The sequence below is a fragment of the Phaethon aethereus genome (genome assembly GCF_964289735.1).
Source record: "Phaethon aethereus genome assembly, chromosome: 2".
Classification (NCBI taxonomy): domain Eukaryota; kingdom Metazoa; phylum Chordata; class Aves; order Phaethontiformes; family Phaethontidae; genus Phaethon; species Phaethon aethereus.
The window spans coordinates 70,463,766-70,483,490 of record NC_138582.1 but is presented as its reverse complement, the minus strand read 5'-3'; the positions used below and the strand labels follow the sequence as shown (position 1 = coordinate 70,483,490).

At 45.7% G+C, this 19,725-nt stretch overlaps 1 protein-coding gene across 1 annotated transcript in view; it reads left to right on the top strand.

Annotated features, from left to right (window-relative positions):
- Nucleotides 1-2,411: 2,411 nt before the first annotated feature.
- Nucleotides 2,412-19,725, top strand: part of GALNT12 (polypeptide N-acetylgalactosaminyltransferase 12) — a gene marked incomplete at its 3' end in the record, with an annotated part of 49,869 nt that continues 32,555 nt past the window's right edge. Inside the window, exons 1-3 of the mRNA XM_081996349.1 lie at nucleotides 2,412-3,059; nucleotides 17,349-17,518; nucleotides 18,233-18,422. Of these exons, the coding sequence (XP_081852475.1) occupies nucleotides 2,680-3,059; nucleotides 17,349-17,518; nucleotides 18,233-18,422 (740 nt within the window). The 5' untranslated portion in view covers nucleotides 2,412-2,679. The remainder of the gene's footprint in view (nucleotides 3,060-17,348; nucleotides 17,519-18,232; nucleotides 18,423-19,725) is intronic.

Sequence of the window (19,725 nt, the reverse complement as noted above, 5' to 3'; positions counted from 1 at the left end):
GAACATCCCTCCACCCCTTCCTTCTTCTTCGTCCCAGCTTTATATACTGAGCATGACATCATACGGTATGGAATATCCCTTTGGTCAGCTGGGGTCCGTGGTCCCTGCTGTGCCCTCTCCCACTTTTTCTGCACCCCCAGCCTACTTGCTGGCAGGCCAGCATGAGAAGCTGGACAGTGCTTGACTGCTTAGCAACAACTGAAAACATCAGCACCTTATCAACATTTTTTCATCCCAAATTCAAAACATAATTTCACACTAGCTTCTTTGAAGAAAATTTACTCCTAGCTGAAACCAGGACAAATACTTATTCTTCTAACACATAAGAACCCTTGCAGCAGAACTCCCCTGTTTTCTTTCTCACTGTTCTTAATTAACACTCAGTCCTACATTTTGCTCTCCACATCTTCCCAATCCCCCCCAATAATTTTTTGGGGGGAGTCCAGGAGGATTTTTTTCTCCTTTGATTCATTCCAGGAAGTCCTTGTTGGGCTCCTCATGTGTAACATTTCTGTTACCCTATTCGAAGTAATTTGCAACCTTACACAAAGGGAAAAACCCAAGAATATTTGTTCCAGACAACCAGATCTAAACTAACAGCATGTTCCAGAAATGTTGGCTGTATCTCCAACATATCCCTCCACCAGCCAGAAACTAGGGAACTCCTGCAATAAACTCAATACCACCAACACCAGTTGGGCTCCCTTTATTGAGGAAGGACGGCGAGCAAGGAGACACCACCATCACCGGGCATGCAATTACTAGTGCCACCTAACTCTTCTGACCCAAAGTTTGCTAGACACAGCTTCCTTTATATACAGTGTATATCCTCACGCCCAGCATATTGGTATTTAGTAGTTGTCTACAATGCGTATTTACACATGCATACTTCACTCCTATTATGTTTAAGTTATTCCACCTGGTGTGTATGCTTTGAAACTAGATTTTATGCATATATAATTATCTGTGATAGATAACTGTATAGCTGAATAAGAAATGATGAAATTATACACACACACACTCATCTGCAAATCCACCTAAACTACTTGATTTCTGCTAGTTTGCCAGCGTCAGGATGATTCATTATTATTCAGCACCCCGCTGCCCAAAGTAAGGCCTCCGTGGTAGCTGACAGCCTCTGTGTTTGTTGTCACATACAATATTTATTATCATGCAACATCAGAAGCAGCTCATAGCTGTATGCTGTGGCCCTGTCTGGTAGTGACGAGGTTTCTCCCATTCCTTAGCAGCCGAGGTGTTTTCACCCACCCCTCGGCAGCGCTGGTGAGCACCGCTTACCAGGCTGAAGTCCCTCTCTGGAGATGACCAGAGTCCTCTGCTGGGTTGATCTTGACAGGCCTCCAACAGCAGAGGACAGTGCAGTAAATAGTCTCTTTGTAAAATGCATAGAGCAAATGAGACCTCAAAACCAGAATTTCAGCTCCCTGCTGAATGTGAGAAACTGTATCAGTGATGTTACACTTATGTTAAGGTTTTTCAAATGCAAAGTCACAAATTCTCATGTAATCTCATGGCCTCAGGATCACAAGCTTAGACAGATGGGCTGCATCCTGTTAGGGGGTGAAGTGAAAAAGCAGTACGGATGTGTTGTTGAGTACGAAGCAAATTAGAAAGTTTTGACTAAATGCCACAGTTGCTTTTTTCCCCGTAGTTATGTCAAGCCATGAAGTGGACTTCCCATTATCCAGGTAATACATTTGGGATTTTCACTTGTCTTCTGGATTTCTCTCTCTGAGGCCGCACTGGTTGACATCTTTTTTCAACCAGTAACACTGCTTTCCTCAGTGAAAGAGCTTGTCACTAACTCCCATGGCTTCTTGGCCCATGTTCTGCTTCTAAAGCACATGCTGTTCTAGAGGCAGCAGAATGGGTGAAGCCTGGTTTCCTACCAACTTGTTTCCTTCAGCTCCAAAGCTCTTCCTAGTCCCTCTGTGGCAAATAACCTCCCTTGCTGTCCTCCTGCAGCCCTGGCTACCACTGTCAGGAGACAGCAAGCCTTGGGGCCATCCCCATGATATCCATGGCCAAAGCAGCTTGCTGTGGCCGTGCCAGCCAAACTTTCCCTTGCTGGGGGTACCCCTGCCTATCTGCCATACAGCTACCAGTGCTCGTGAAGGTCCCTCAAGCTTCAGGGTAACCAGATGCCCCCTCCCTTGAAGGGTAACACCAAATGTGCGAAGGGGATGTGCCTTCCTCCCTCCTCCCCACATCCCAGCAGCGCATGACCCAGCAGCACCGGGCTGGCCCCGCTCTGCTCCCCTCCCTGCTCCGGGCGCCGTGGCTCAGGATCATTACTGGCTCCACCGGTTGTGTCCCCAGTGCCAGCCCGCAGCCCGCCGGGGGCGTGTGCCTTCCCTGGGGTGCTGGGGCCCCGTGGCCGAGCTGCCTGCCGACCCCCGTGAAGCCGAGGAGCGTCCTCCCGGGCAGCCGGCTGGGCGCTTTCCCCGCCCGGCGGCAGCGCCCGTGTGCGGCTCCGCCGCGCCCCCGCGGGCCGGTCGGCGGCTGGGCGGGGAGGAGGGCGGAGCCGCCGGCGGCGGAGCCGGGCGGGTTTCCTGGCGGGGACAGCGCGGCGTGGGCAGGTCCGTGAGAACTTCGCCGCAGTCCGCCCGGGGCGGAGGCGCGCCCGTGTCCGCGTCCGGGAGAGGCCGCCCGCTCGGCATGGCCGGCCGCCTCGGCCGCGGGATGTGCCGGGCCAAGCGGGGCCGGGGCTGCCGGGGCGGGGGCGCGCTGCTGGCCCTGGGGCTGCTGGCGGCCGTCGGCTTCCTCGCCTGGCGGCACGGCCCGCCGCCCCGCCACGCCGCCCGCCGCGCCCCGCCGCCGCCGCCTCCCGCCGCCGCCGAGCTGCTACGGAAGCCGGTGTACGCGAAACCGTCGCTGGACCCCGGGGCGCTGGGCGAGCTGGGCCGGGCGGTGAGGCTGGAGCTGAGCCCGGCCGAGAAGCGGCGCCAGGAGGAGAGCGTCCGCCGGCACCAGATCAACACCTACCTGAGCGACCGCATCTCGCTGCACCGCCGCCTGCCCGAGCGCTGGCACCCGCTGTGAGTACCCGCCGCTCCAGCCGCCGCTCCGTGGCCCCGCGGGCGGGTGGGGTCGGGGCCGGGGGGCCCGGGTTTGAGCCCTGAAGCAGCGGCGTGGTGCCGGGTCCCCCGGATAGGTCGCCGTGGGCAGCAGCGTGCGTTGCCAGGCACTTTACAAGTGTTCTGCTTCCCAGACTTCGGCTTTGCATTGTTTTCAGCGGTCTTACGCCACGCAGTATAAAGCAGGTTGTTTCATCACCAGATTTACCAGGAGCAACGTAGAGATACGTAATGTTCTTCTAAACTGGGACTTCACTTGTTCCTGGGTACTTAGTTGCTGGCACAATTTACACTTACAAATTACACTTATGACACTAATGACAGACGATGGCAGAAGCAATTGTAAACTAAGGATTAGATACTGCGTCATGAGATGATTCTGCTTTACAGGCGACAGTTCCGTGCGGTTGTGAAGCCGTTTAGCCGGGTGATTCACCTCAGCCCGGGCTGTCCTCCGAGCCGGCGGCCAGCTGGTGAGAGGAGTGGGCTGACCAGTTAAGGGGCATGTGCCTTCAGCCAGCGAGGGGGGACAGGATGGAGCCATAGCTGCTACTGACTCCTCGGAGTCCTCTCCTCTGTTGCACACGAGCTTGGCTTCATGCGGTTTAGTTCATTGCGATGGGTTTGTACGGTATGGTACGGTGTGGTATGGTATGGTACGGTGTGGTACGGTACAATATGGTAGCAAAGAGCTGTGGAAAAAGCAGGACTCTGTCTCTGGCATGCGTTCACATCAGTGGGTGCTGTCCGGTAGTTCACCCAACTCTTAGTTATCAGTGTGGAATCTAAAACATAAATCCTATGACAGCTCTCAAAAAATTGCAATGCAAATGCAAGGCCTTTTTATCATAAATTTAAGCCTGACAGTAGGATTAGTTTTACTTAGTTATCTTTTATTCTTCCCTTACAAGCAGTCTATAGACCGTAGGCTAAAAAGGACCGTTTCAGTTACTTTGCTACGGGAAGAATTTAAATAATTTCAATGAACTGTGTTGGACTCCTGCCATTTCTCTATGACAAGATGTTGGAGGAAATGAGATACCACAGTTGTTGAGTAGGGGACATTATAGATGGAAGGGAGGGGGAGAGTCTTGAATTGAAGATGATGTAAATGGGCAAATAGATTTTGGTACAATGACACACCCTTTTAGACTGAATATTTGGATGTTGAAATGGTGAAATGCATCCAAACCAAAAGGATCGCAAAGCGTCAGTGACATAATCTCAGAGATTATTGCCTTCTGAGGCTGGTGCTGTACCGTATTGTTGTATCTGCTGGCAGGTACTTTGTGCATTTTCACACAGCTATAACCAAACTATGGCAGAAACATCACAAAACATCTGTCTAGCTTGCACAGAAAATGTAAAAAAAACTTCTCCAAAGGCAATTTTGCAACAAAGTTGTTAACTACCTCTTAAGAAGGAAGATCAATGTAAAAAAAAAAAAATCAAAACCAAAAAACTATTGAAAAAGGTATCACCAAGCCTGTAGTGATAGAAAATTCATTGCACTTCAGTGTAATATTAGAGGCTATACAGGTTGAAATGTCAAGTCTAGGAAAAATACGACTTCTTTTTTTTTATTTTAAGGCTGGTAATGCTTCACCATTTGTGATCTTTAATGAACATTTGGGTGATGGGTGAGGCTACAATGGTAGGAAATAAGTAGTAATGGTAGACTTCAACTAGACTTCAGCAGTCCACAAAAATTATGCAAAGGCTAAATTTTTAGGTATGTTCAATGAAACAATTTTGGTCCCCAAACACCGGAAGGTGACAAATACACAATTTTTTTTAGTGGAGTCCCAGAGGAGAACTAGAGAAGTGTGTGCTGGCAAGCCTCAGAACTCTTCCAGTCATATTATTTACAAATGGTGGCAAGGAAAAGAATTAGTAGCAGGCAGGTAGGTTTGATCTATTGAGAAAGAGTCAACTTTGCTTTCGTCAAGGATGATGTGTCTCACAAACCTATTTGAGATCTTTGAAGGTTGTAATTATATGGATAAGGAAGTGTGGTGTTATTTGCAGAGGCTTTTGATGAGTTCCTTAAACAGCTGTGATATAAGGTGGAAATTTCTTGCATTTATAAATAACTGAATAAAAGCTAGGAAGCACTTGGGGTTTTTTTGGTTTTTTTGTTTTTCTTTTTTTTAAATAGTGGAGGGTCACTGGTAAGGTCCCACAGAAATCTGTGTTGGACCCAATGCCGTGTAACTTAGGGCATGACTTCCATAAAGAAGTGACTAACTTACAGCTCTTCAGCCTGAAAGACAGACAGGCTACTGAGAGGGCGCCTCTTGCTGAGCTGCTGCAATACTAGGTCGATGCATGAAGTGGATAAAACAAATTCTGCCACTTTCTTGTTCCAAAAATCCGTTCACTGTAAAGCATGAGGAAGTCCATCTACTAGAAAATTCAAATCAAGTATTCATGAGATATTAACAGATACTATGCTTGGAGACAGGGCAATGGGCTTTTGGTCTCTTTCAGCATATTCTTACGTGTGTGGAGGTGAGTCTGGGAATTTTAGATGCCTGCAAACTGGGAGGAGGAAAGAAAGGGAAACAGAGAGGCAACATCCCCACCACCTGGATGCCCCACTGCTCCTTTTAACCTTACTGTCCTCCCACGCTCATCAGTGAACCCTCTCTCTGGGTGTGAATTTGTGAAAATCGCAGACATTTGAATCTAGTGAAAACTAGAATTTTGCTAATAAGATTGAGAATATCTGAACCAATAAGCCTTGAAATGTGGTCTGCAAAATTATGGATACAAGGTGTTGCTTTATCAGAAACTGATGACCAAATTCCCACTGTCACATGTTGTACACCCTGGACCTGCTATCAGACCAGAAATGTGGCAGTAGTTATTTGCTGATACCGATGTGCGGTAACACTGTGCAGGAAGAGAAGAAGAATAGTTTGACTGAGATTACTCCCCCAAATAATGTGTTGTTTGATGATATTTGGCTGTTAATTCTGTACAGATGTTACGTACTTTACCCTAAAAGTTTCAACTTTAGATGTTCCCCTACTAATATATTCCCGCCAGTGTAAATATTCAGAAGGCCTTTATTCCTCCTTCTTCCTACAGGCCACTGTAACGTGTTTTCTTTCTGAGAACCGATGCTGTTGCTACTGAGACACGGACCTGGAGAACTCGATAACTTCTGTCGTTTCCTTTAGACAGTTCCTGCTTCCTTTAACTGTCTGCGCTTGAGGTCAGCAGCTGCTAATGTTGTGTTTCATCACACAGAAACTCTTCAGTTTTATTGGTGGCTAGAATTGAGTGTGTGTATATATGTATGTACGTATATGTACCTATATGTGTACATAAATATGTATGTTTAAACATACATATAAACAAATTAACATGTAGATTTATAAACAAACTATAAAAAATGTTCTTTTAGTAAAATCTTATGCATGAGAACGTAAGGAAGTTACTAAATGGTGCTATAGTTTGTACAAGGCTGGAAGTGAAATATGCCATAGGGTCAGAGAACGACGGAGGTTGGAAGGAACCTCTGGGGTGTCTCGTCCCACCTCCTGCTTGAAGCAGGGCAACTGCAGTGTTAGGGCGTGTTGCTAAAGGCCGTCCTTGTCCTGTCAAATTCGGAAAGTCTCCAAGGATGGAGATTCAGCAGCCTCTCTCCGGGCACCTCTTTCGAGGCTACATCACTGCCACAGCGAAATTCCCCCCAGCCCGCCCGGTCGTCGTGTTTTGACGGCCCGGGTTGTCTTCCCAGCGCCTGTCCTTCATTGCCTGAGTTCATACACGAAGGAGACGCGACAATTACAGCAGGTTTAAAACAAGCAAGCATCCTCCATCAGACATTGACTTGCCGAGGGCCGTGTTGGGGCTGATGCCCTGCAAGCGCAGCGGGATGAGCTCGGGGACTCGCGTTTTGGCGGCTGCTGCTCTGCCTTCCCCCCACCCAACCGCACGGCCGCATCCTGTCCGGTGGGGCTTCTCGTCGCGTGCTTATCTTCCCGGGCCGCGCAATTAGGCAGACAGCTGGTAGGATCTCTTAGATAGCCTTTACCGTTCACTGCAATGCCTAAGAAATACATTTCCAGTTTTTCCTGCTTGGTTTCTCTTAGATTAAGGACTGTTCTCAAGCATTGCTCCTGATTTTAGACGTTCTGCCTGCTTTTTTTTTTTTTTTCCTTTATGTATTTCTCACAGTAGGGGTCCATTGCACATTTATTTCAGGGATGGTTTCTGTAAAATCACACCAGCCTTCTTTTGGCTGACTCTTGTTACAAAAGGAGCAGGGCAGGGATAGGCGGTTTTGTGCCGACTCAGCGTTTTATGTTGTCTCTTTCATGGTAGAAGCCTGAATCAGCCCTTGGGCCTCATTTCACTTGTGCTCACAAGCAAATGGATTTGTAAGCCCTTTCTGGCTTTCCTTACCTGGCAAATGATTTTGAGTAGCCACAAAAGCCCCCAAAATATTGAATGTGGTCTGCATAATAATTAGCAGCTATAAAAAAAAAATTTTAGAGGTTCATTCTTTAATTCGAGATAATATTCTGTATTTTGGAGAGAGAGCTTATTTATATGTTTTTTATATATATCTATATTTAAGTATCTGTATATAGATAGATACACACAAATACTTAAATTCCTCATGTCACCATCATTTATGCCTATTATTTATTTTTTGTCTTTGAATTTAGTATAACAATCTTGTGCTAGGATTTTTCCAACTTTCAAAACTGCTTTTCCTGCCTGTTTCCAGATTTGAATGCGATTCTCTTACAACCTCACTTGCTACCATGTGTTGCTTTTGTCGACTGGGTTGTAAATACCAAACGATGCAGGCTGCTCATCCGATAGCATCTTGCTAGCAAATTCCCAGAATAATCCTTGGGAGCAGGTTTTGGTCCCTCTTCTACTCCAAAAATCGTAGCATCTGATTTTGATGGGCACGCTGCTCCCGCCGGGGGTTTTAACCCGACCCCCTCGCAGGAGCTGGCGCAGCAGCCGGGTGTTTCCTCCTCAGCCCACCGCCGCTGCCCGACTCGCATCTGCTACCTGAAGGTGCAAGAACTGCAGTGACTCTTCTCGCAGCGCGCATGGTAAAAGCGAACCCTTTGGAGAGCTTACCCGCAGCAGCTTGACCTCGCCGGCGCAGCCCTCCCCTCTAAACGCGCCGCGGGTTGCGCTCTGGGGGCTCGCTTCGGCGCAGGCGTTCCCACGCTTCGCCTTCGCCCAGCGTCCGGAAGGCACGACGCTCTTCTGGTCAGGAGCAAACGCTTCGCATAAAAAACCCCAACTTACTTACAGGCGTATTTGCTTTGGCAGTTTCGTAACGCTATGGTCACTGGTTTGGGGTTGGGTTTTTTTGTCCTGCTTGTTTTCTGAGATTTTCTGGAATGGATAATTGGTTACGGGTAACTGCGCCAATCATAATACTTTTTAGTCACTACTTCGTTGTTAGTCGGTGGGATTCCTTGCATTTATAAACAGGCTTTAGACCTGCAAAGCAGTGTGTCTCTGGGGCATACGGTTAAGTGGGGGAGTAATAAATCTGCAGCATTCTTCTGTTTTGTTTTTTTTTTTAAATAAGCAGGCTTGCATTTTGTGGCAGGACAGAATAGAGCAGTGCTTCCACAAGTGCTTTGATATTTAGGATATTTTACTATTTTTATTTCCCACCTTCTGTAAAAATGTGTCAGTTTTCTTTGTCATTATGCTTTTGAGGAATAGTCACCCGCAAACATTTTCCAGAAGAGCTCACATGATTATTTTTGACTGTTTTTCTTTACAGAGTCTGTAGAGATCCCCAGCTCTACCAGATGTGACCTCTAGATGAGTGCTTCATTTTGGCTGATTTCAGTTTTAACCTGACAGGGTTTCCAGATCAGTGATAGTAAAGCAGAAATTATAATTTTTTTTTTCCTTTATCCAAACAGTGCTTTTAATATACATGATTGTCTGTAAGGACCAGGTGCATCCCAACCCTACTATTAGTGATGGTTTCAATAACTTCTTTCAGTTATCGTATTACTTTGCAAAATATTTTTCTTGTCATGAATCAAATTATTCATATCAAAGTAAGTTTCTGAATGTGGGTGTAGGGAATCACAGGGCTCTCTGCAAATGTTAAGCATATCTCACTACCTTGGAGGAAAATGGCAAACACAGGTAACCATTTGAGCAAAATGAAACCACCGTTTCAAATGAGCAAAATTTTTTTTTTTTTTTCCCCCTCCATGGACACATGTAGAAATGTCTTCTCATCTGCACATCCAGACTCAGGGCTGGGTAGGAACTTCTATTGCCTTTCTTTCTAACCATTTGGAATTAGGAGGATCTATGCATTTCTTAAATTTGTGGATTTTGGGTTGTAGGTGTAGTCCACCCTCATAGATGGGCTTTCTAGACAATTTTTTCTTAATGTGTTTAAAAAGAGTTTTCCTTTTTGCTCCCCCCCCCCCGCCACAACTTCTTAGCCAACATTTTCTTCTATTTCAGGCTTCCCAGCTTTCTTCCGTGCTTCTCACAGTGTTTTTATACTGGCCAGTGCAGCCCTTTATTATCTGAAATCTTAAAGCAGTGATTGGCAGTCTGTCTTGTCGAGACCTTATTGTCACTGGGAGAACAGTTCTTTAAAACATCAGATAATCTGGAAGACCATTTCACAATCTAGCAAGCCTCTGTTTTCAAAGACTTGATGATATCGTGGCGCATATAGACTGTGCTATATCCTGGGGGGTTCTTTCCTAACGCGGTTTGTTTCAGCAGACGCAATTTGGAGAACTTTCACCCGGGCCGCTGGGCTGGGAGCGGATGGTGGGGAGGTGTGGGCCAGCAGTGGCCGTTCTGGTGGTTATCAGCACCTTGCTGCTATCTGCTCTATCGCACCAAGGCACACCTTCTGTAAACTTCAGTGCCTCTTTCTGTAATATCCGAACATATGTTGAGTATGTAGGTGTGCAAACCCAGGTGCAGCCTTTCCATGCTCAGATAAGACTTTTTTGTTACTGGCTTTATTATTTTTTTTTAAAAAAAAAACAGAACTGATGGTTCAAGGTAGTTCTATGTAAGAAAATAAATTACCATGAGAAGTTAGGTAGTGTTTGGAGGAAGTAAGAATAATCTGATTTATCATATCCTTTAATTCCACTGGGAACGCCTGATCTCTATATCCCGGGTTTTGATGTAATAGGGCTGCATCGCTTTTAGGTCACACGCTGGATTTTCTCCATAGGTTGCCCTCCCCTAAGGAGGGGTGAGGAAGGGCTGTTCAAACGCAGGTTCAGGCTGGAGTAGGTAACACCGCTTCGGTAGCTGTGCAGCGTGGCTCAGAAACCAGCGCTGCGGCCCGTGTCGTGCTGCCGAGCTTGGGATGCTGGTGGGTGGACCTGCTGAACCCTAAGCTGCTGCTGGGCAGGAGAGAAGGGAGAAGAAGAAAGGGGGTGGAAGAGGACCCCAGCACAGCTGTGTCCTCTGCTGTGGCTTTGGGAGGGTGGGAGGAGGAGGAGGTATTTTCTTTTGGGTGAAGATGCCTGGCAAACCCCCAAGTTCACATTGCTGCCTCTGCAGTTTACGGGGTGGTGAGTGGGGAAGGATTGAGGGACCCATGGGTGCTGCCATTCATCCAGATCAGCCGTATTTACTTACAGCCTACGGAATGCTATGTTTGAGCAACACCCATTACTAAAAGGGCATCTGCAGGTTAATTCAATGTCCTAACCTTGTTCAAATTGGGAAAAGGAGGTGGTGATGTGAGTCGGCATGTCCACGGCCCACTGTAACAAACCCCCCAAGCCTTGTTCCTAGCCCACTGCGTGCAACCGAGCCTGAAGTAGGGTTCTGACAGTGGTTGCTAGATGATTCTTGTGGCTTAGACAGGTTTACTCTTCTCTGGGTAAAGAACTGGCTGGTCAGCCGAGCCCAGAGAGTTGTGGTGAATGGAGTTAAATTCAGCTGGTGGCCAGTCACAAGCAGCATTCCCCAGGGCTCGGTTCTGGGGCCGGTCTTGTTCAATATCTTTATTGATGATCTGGATGAGGGGATCGAGTGCTCCCTCAGTAAGTTTGCAGATGACACCAAGTTGGGTGGGAGTGTTGATCTGCTGGAGCGTAGGAGGGCTCTGCAGAGGGATCTGGACAGGCTGGATCGATGGGCAGAGGCCAACTGTATGAGGTTTAATAAGGCCAAGTGCAGGGTCCTGCACTTTGGCCACAACAACCCCATGCAATGCTACAGGCTTGGGGAGGAGTGGCTGGAGAGCTGCCCGGTGGAAAAGGACCTGGGGGTGCTGGTTGACAGCCGGCTGAACATGAGCCAGCAGTGTGCCCAGGTGGCCAAGAAGGCCAACAGCGTCCTGGCCTGTATCAGAAATAATGTGGCCAGCAGGAGTAGGGAAGTGATTGTGCCCCTGTACTCGGCACTGGTGAGGCCGCACCTTGAATCCTGTGTTCAGTTTTGGGCCCCTCACTACAAGAAGGATGCTGAGGTGCTTGAGCATGTCCAGAGAAGGACAACGAAGCTGGTGAGGGGTCTGGAGTACAAGTCTTACAAGGAGCAGCTGAGGGAACTGGGGTTGTTCAGTCTGGAGAAGAGGCGGCTGAAGGGAGACCTTATCGCTCTCTACAACTACCTGAAAGGGGGTTGTGGTGAGGTGGGTGTTGGTCTCTTCTCCCAAGTAACTAGTGAGAGGACAAGAGGAAATGGCCTCAAGTTGCACCAGGGGAGGTTTAGACTAGATATTAGGAAAAATTTCTTTACTGAGAGAGTTGTCAAGCATTGGAACAGGCTGCCCAGGGAGGTGGTGGAGTCGCCATCACTGGAAGTATTCAAAAAACTTGTGGACGTGGCGCTTCAGGACATGGTGTAGTGGGCATGGTGGTGTTGGATTGATGGTTAGGCTTGATAGTCTCAGAGGTCTTTTCCAACCATAATGATTCTGTGATTCTGTGGTAGCGAGTATATGACAACGTCACATACCACAGTCATATAACTCATGTTAAATCAGATGTAGCAGTCAGGTGCTGTTTTGAACTTGAGAGAAGCTACGCAATCTTGAACTTGCCTGTATTCTTGGGCACTCACATTGAAACTTCAAAAGCAGAAGTTACATGGTATACCTTTAGAAAGCGTTAAATAATTTATGAAAAGATTGTATTAACAAATCTTTGAAAACTCACAGAACATTTCGTATTATTTTCAGAAATATGAGTAACTGTGCATATAGAACATCGAATTTGGAGATTAAAAATGTTCTTTCCCTTGCTGTTTCATTGTTGCAGTTGTGGTCAAAGTCTTACATAAAAGTATGTCAACAAGGGTTCCTAATTAACTCATGGCAGCATGCCCGGTGTACACACATTCATGCTCTCTCTCCCTGTGTATAGATACACATCTCTAAGAGAAACAGCTCCTTACAATGAAATAAATTGAGTGATTACATTAATTGACATAAATGTTCTGTAAAATAGCCCATTTAATTCTGTTTAGGCATTTCCTGACTGATGTCTCCTTAGTTTCTAATAAATAACCTATTGTAAAACTTGCTAACAGAAGATTTTGTAGTGTAGTAGATTCCAGGATTAAATTATTAAACTTGTCAGCTGTATGGTCTCACTTAGACTGTGACTTGCAAATGCAGCATGAAAAGGTAAAACCAAAACCCCACAGGAACGTGGATGCATGATGATACTCCTTTACATGCTTTGCTTGGGCTTGGGTTTGTGTTTTGTGAAGTTAGACGTTTGAGTGGGTGCTGTAGTGACAGATCGGGGAAAGACGGTACGTGGTGAACATGGTTTTAAGTTTGTGCTCAGGCACAGCGCTATTCTCTCTCTCCTCCCGTCTAGGAATTTAAAGATTCATGGCTGAATACAGTTAGAACTTTTAAGATGCAGATGTTTATTTTATTACAAATTCATAAATGAAAGCTGTGTCTTTCGGCATTTCTTGTTCGGTCAGGAAGCGGTCGGAGTGGTCCCGGCTGCGTTTTCTCTGGGTGCAGCTCCCGGCACGCAGAGGTTCTGCTTGTGCGTTTTCCGGTGGGGCTGCGGAGAACAGGAGCCGTCGGAGGGCAGAGGCTGGGACGGTGTCACTTCTTTTTATCGTGTTAGGCGTTATCTTTGTTATCTGTTATATAGCGGCGTCTTTCAGTCAAATCCAAGTGCTATTTAAGACATGCCTTTGTTTTGTGGTCTTTAAAAAAGCTGCTCACATGCACTGGCAATGTTATTTTTCTCAATGACTGATCCTGGTATCTGGTAACTTTTTCCAAAACCAGCTTGACTAGAGATGTATGTACTTTTCTGAAGCATATGAACCCACTCAACAAGCACACATTTTTAACTTAAGGTGTTGGTTTTTTTTTAATAGATGTAATACATTTTTAGTATGTGTAATTATATTATCTATATAAATAGTAAAGTTCCTGTGGATGAATAAGATAATGAGAGTAGTGAAGGAATATGTTGGGCTACAAATGACAGTGCTTCTGCCTTTGTCGTCCGTGCTTGGACATGTCCCATTTACAGGCAACTCGTTTCCTCATGTCTACGGTACGTTTTTATGAACCGTTTGGTAGTTACGATAACTAGGTTCAAGGTGATGTATCAGGCAGCCGGTAGTAGGGAGTGAAAGTAGTTTCCTGTCGTTTAAGTTTAGCCGTAGAAAAGTTAAGCATCTGGTCTGTAGCTAAATCTCTGTAGACAAGGGGGAAGCCTGTCAGTGCTGGATAAATGTCTTAAGGAGGGTGAGGTGAATCGCCCCTCGATTTGTCTTGTACGGGCACGCAGAGCCCAGATGATGAGCTCGAAGGTGGCACCTAGCTTGTAGATGGCTAACGTGAGATGCAACGAGTCCTGTCTTAGCGGGGTCCCCTGTGCTGGGGGCTTTGAGGGTGGCACTAGGGAGTGCCTTAGCCAGAAGCTGAAGGCAGCTTGCAGCACAGGCACTGACAATATACGTGCCCAGTATCGGCCAAAACGTATTTTTGGACTGCTGTCACCAGTTTGTATCCTCCCTGTCATTTTTAGTGACGTATTGTGACCGATAAGTGTTTGTTTTTCTGAATAACCCAAAGCAGGAGTGAAATGATTCACTTGGGAAGTAGGAGCTTGGATACTTGGGTGCCGCACTGAGAATAAAAATACGTGTTGATGTTTGCAGAGGTGAATACAGGAGATGCGCTGCTGAGGTGGTTCTGTTGTAAACAGGAGTTGGGAAATGGAAAAACTGAGTTATGACCACTAGGCTTTAAGTCAGGCTTCACATTTGTAGTGATTTTTTTTTTTTTTTTTTTTTTGAAGCTTGTGTATCTTGTGAGGTGGTAACGTTTAGTGTCCATGTGCACGCTGCTTAACTGTTACTCAACAACACTTCTAAGCATTTCCATTTCAGGGATTCATTCTTTTGTTTTATGATTTTCTGACACTAGTGTTTTTCCAGGGTTTAAACACTAGGTTTGTAATCTCCCTGGTGGGATTATTTTTTATGACTGAGCAAAACTCTTTGGAATTTCTTTTGAAACAGAAAGATACGGAAAATTATGCTTCATTTTATCAACAACGTTTGAGACTGCTAGCAGTCGAGATCTTGTCATAATCTAGTAAGGAATCTTGGAAATAATTCCTGAGATAAACACGCAAGTCTGCATAAAAATTGAATAACTTTATTTTTTTCTACTTTTTTAAAAGCAAACATTTCAAAATTTTAGTTGGTGATGATTACTTTTCCCCCAAATAAACTCAATGTACTAAAAAGCTTAGCTTTCAGTCATGCTCGGAGTGCCTTTCAATGCGGAAGGTGAGAGACGGTTTCTGTCTTGGGCGGGTGGGTTGTCACCCTTGTCCCACCGGCCCGCTGGGGGGCAGCGGGGCGCAGGGGAACCGGGCGCTGCTCGGGGCAGCCCGCCGCGCCCCCCGGGCGAGTCGCGCCCCTGCGCTTGCGTGCTGCCTCCCGCCACGGAATGGTGAATGAGACGCCCTTTTTAGTTTTGGCTTCTTTCTTGGCTTCGGAAACGGAAGCAGCGTGTCCTGTGGCGGGTCCCGTAGGAGGCTGGCCGGCCTTCCGCGGCGGAGCGGGGTGCGCTCCGCGGAGGAGGCAGCGGTGCACGGTGAGCCACGAGCAGGCTGGGGATTGCCTTGCCCTGTGCCAAATCACGCTTCCCGTCTCCCTCGTGTCATTTGCAGGCAAATCCACTGAAGTCTTTAGTCTATAATTAGGCTTATAAGCTTCTTTAGACCTTTTGGATTTCCTTTTTTAAAGAAAGGAATACAACATTGTTATTCCGTGAATCTTTCTGAGGTATTTTCCAGAGAAAGCTTTCCTGGAGGTTGTCCATTTATTTCTTTTCTCCTTCAGTGTTCTAAAATGGGTAGGTAAGATCCTGTTTCCGTCAAGAAATGAACTGAAATTACCTGGTACGAGTGACTGTGATATATAAGAAGAATTTTCTCCTGGCGGTACTGAGCATAAATGTTTTTCAGTAGGCTAAAGTAAGGGTGTATTTTTAAAATTGGATTCATACAGCAGGTTCTTCTGCTTTAAAAAAAAAAAAAAAGTTAATTAAAATGTCACTCCTTTTTCGTGTGTTAATACCTGAACATTTGGCAAAATGAACCACGTGTGTCAGCAGCCGACGGCGTGAGGCAGCTCTCTGTGAACGCCCCTGTTTGCCTCGGGAGAAGTTGCAGCCTGGAAGGACGGGCATTTTCGTACCTCGCTGTGTAAGCGTGTCCGTATGCGTATATGCCTATCTATGTACACCTGTATGTGCGTATGCACGCATATACACTGTGTACAATGAGTGTTGTTGCAGAGCATTCATTTCGTATTTGAGAGGCACCCTTCTGTGTGCCGCCTCTGCCCAAGTGTCATTTCTCCTTGTTACTTCCTCATTTTCAGGTATTTATTACAAAAGTATACTACAGACTTTTTTTTTTCCCCCCTCAGATGAATTTTAGGAATATTCAGATTCAGACTATTGTTTTTTTCTTACTGTTTTTTTCTTTCTATACCACATAATACATAGTGCCTAATCTTTAAAGAAACCTAGAAGTCGTCTTTTTTTATTGCTAACTGCAGCATTATCAGCGAATATTTTCTCAATATGCTGCAGGTAAGCAGCTTTCTTCCAATGTCATTGTCTGGGCATTTGGAGGAATTTTGGGGATTTTGCTGCCATGTTTTCTGTTGAGCAGTTCTGGTTTCCCGCTTCAGCTCCCAGCAGCATGGCTTTTGGAGGACTCACTGCTGTTCTGTTTTGGCTACTGGTTTGGTATCTCTCATGACCTGGTAGCCTACAGAAGCTGAAGTATGTCCTTCTGCCCCGTACGAGCACTGGTGACTCCAGACAGTAAACTGGAGGTATAAGAAAATTCAAGCATCTCTAAACCGTTTCTGTTGTTTTTTAACAAAACTGCTCGTACAGAATGCTCTGAGAGAAGGGGAGATATGGTGATAAATACCGTTGCTGTTTTAAAATTCTTTCAGACCAGGGGAATCGTTAACAATTTACACCTTTGGCTCAGCTGGAAGTTTTTTTGGCATCCATATGCTCATTTAAGGAAGTTCGTAGATATATTTATGGGATATACACTCTGGAGCTTAATCCTAAAGTTTGCAAATTTCCTCGCTCTCCCTAGAGCCAAAAACATGCATTTCTCTCCCTGTCTTCATTTTTTACAAATTCCACTATTATATCTTGGCAGTTCTGTGGTCTTCCCAAATTCTGCTTCAGTGTATATACGTCTCAGTTCTGCTGCTGTTTGTTTGGGTTTTTTTCTCTTTATATGTTGCTGTTCCTTCACGGTTATATTTTTACTGTCTAGCACTTGTTTTATTTCCGAAGTACAAGTTACCAGTAATTGATGCTACTGTTTTTACGGCACTTAAGGAAAAAAAAGAAACACAAAACTTTTCTTTCTGTAATCTGAGGCATGTTTTGGCCATTGCCTGTTCCTCTTCTTGGGGAAATTTTGTGCGAAGACAGGTACTGCACGTACACCAGCTCAGAATACCTCCTGTTATTTTTCTTTTTAGACATTTTTGGGGGTTGCAGAATTTTAGTCATAATGCTGCTGTGGAAATGGGACTTCTGGAAGCCCAACTTCCTGAAAGCATTTGCCTGACTTTTCCATGTACATACAGTTCCTTTAAGGTCTTTTTTGTATTCTTGTTTGCATTTAGTAAGTAGCATACAAACTCTTCACTTGAGAATAGTTTTCTGAAAATTAACAAATTCTTTTGCACTTGTACTAAATGTAATTACAGATGCCGAGAGAAGAAGTATGATTACTACAGTCTGCCAAAAACCTCCGTTGTGATAGCTTTCTATAATGAGGCTTGGTCAACACTTCTGCGAACTGTTCATAGTGTTCTTGAGACATCTCCAGATATACTTTTGGAAGAAATTATCCTTGTAGATGATTACAGTGACAAAGGTAGGAAGAATAATTCTAAATAATGTTGATTGTTGGTGGGATTTTCTGGTCAGCCAGTCACAGGAGGAAAAGATAAGCTGCTTGGTTAACATACCGTAAAATTGTACAACATAGGCATCTAATTGGAAAATGGGTTTTCTTCTGGTGTGCCAGGGACAGTATTGAGTTCTGGACCAAATTTAGTTTAAAATGGGGCAGCACATTTGCTCTGTTGTAACATAAGTGCTTGCACATATGGATAACTACCGTCTGGTTGGAGCTTTTCAGGTTTTCTAATTTGATTGCTCCAAGGTTTCCCTGGTGTAAGGTATAGTAAGGAGCTACCTAGTTATGTGTTTTCATTTGAATTGTGGGACACAAAACAATGCTGGTATTTTCCACCACATGTGAATTGTGTTAAGAATAAAGCTCTTACATGGAAAAAGCTTTACGTAATGTTTGAGACTCACTTAAAAATTTGGAAATCAATTACGGAGGCAGCTATGAAGTGTTCAATTTCTTAAAAGTAACCGTGATTTGTGTCCATCCAAGTTCTGTGCTTTTTCCTTTTTCCTGTCCTAACATGGACAGTATAGCAGAATCGGAGTTCAAACTGCCGATACCTTTAAGGCACCGCTATAAGTAATACGCTACTGAAGAAAGACCTTTCTGTAGCTTGACGTAAACCAGTCGTTCCGGAGCTATGTTCTTCCTGTCTTTTTTTGTTTGTTACAGAACATTTAAAGGAGACTTTGGAAAACTATGTGGCTGGCTTACGCAAGGTGCGTCTTATCCGCGCAAATAAGCGAGAGGGGCTGGTTCGAGCCCGGCTGCTGGGAGCGTCTGTGGCGAAAGGAGACATCCTGACCTTCCTGGACTGCCACTGCGAGTGCCACGAGGGCTGGCTGGAGCCGCTGCTGGCGAGGTGAGGTTGTGCTCTGGGCCGGTTTCCTCTGCCGCTGCTGCAGGGGGAGAGGCGGCTCGGCACGCTGCTGCCGTGGGAAAAAATGACCCTTCGCAGGCGTTTACTGAAGGTCAGCGCAGTCTGGTCCCTGAGGCACGGCGAGCGTTCGTCTCCTGGTGGTGGGGTAGCGAATGGAGGTGTGGAAGATCAGGAGGTGGATTTTTGTGTTCTCTTGAGGACCAGGCTGCTCTTTTTCTTCAGAGAAGGGAAAGTTTTGTCTTCAGGAAGAGGAATCCACCCCCAGCTTTGACACAGGAAAGGCGGCTACTGCTATCAACCTGGGTGGTGGATGAGAAGAAGGTCTGGAAAGGTGCTTGCCTTGAGGCATACCCTATCACAGGGCAACGTGCACGTAAGCAGATTGGAATAGACGTCAATAAACTCCGTCATCTTAGTCCTGAGCGAATCCATCTTTCCAAACTGTTTCTGATATAAAGCATCGTGGGGTAGGACAGGGAGGAGTTGATGTTATGTTGTCAGCACCGACTTCTACTTGGACACCATCTGTCCTGGGATGCTGTACTTTACAGCCATGTAGTTTTTAATCTATACCGCAGATCTGTCAGGCAGTTCGGAAAACTTCCATTAATTAAAAAAAACAACCAAAAAACAAAGACACCCCCCCCCAAAAAAACAGAATACTAGCTCTCTATTACAACTTAGAATTCTATTTATGATATTCTTGAAGCCTCAGCAACGTGTAGTCAACAGCCATACGTGCGCTTTTCCCACTGTTGGTTCAGCCACTGGTACACCTCACCGCAGCGCCCTGCCACCTCCGCATCGCACGCGCGAGGCTGTATTGCTTTTGCCCCTCTTGCTGACAGCTTATGTCTTTACCCCCTTGGATGCCATTAGCAGATACTGATAGATGGAGCACCTGAATCAGGCCTCCTAGATATTGTAGATAGAAAACCAGCTCGCTCTCTTTTTTTTTTTTTTTTTTAAAAAAAAATCCTTTCCTCAAGGTCAGTGGTTTGATTTGTGTCCTGTAAAGATTTCCAGCAGGTACTGTAGGATTCAGAATAGGACCAGGAAAAACAGCCCTATGCAACCAGGAGAGATATTTCCAAAAGCATATGCTGTCTTGAGGCGTGCAAGTCTTCCTGATTGCTAGTGGAACTTGCGTTCTCAAACTCCCCATGTCTATTTGAAATAGTATCTGGAATAATATTTTAATTTTTTTTTCTTAAAAATGTAATATTTAACGTCTTTCCACATTTCACACCGAGTGTATTCCAGATAACTGTGGGTTAACTATGAA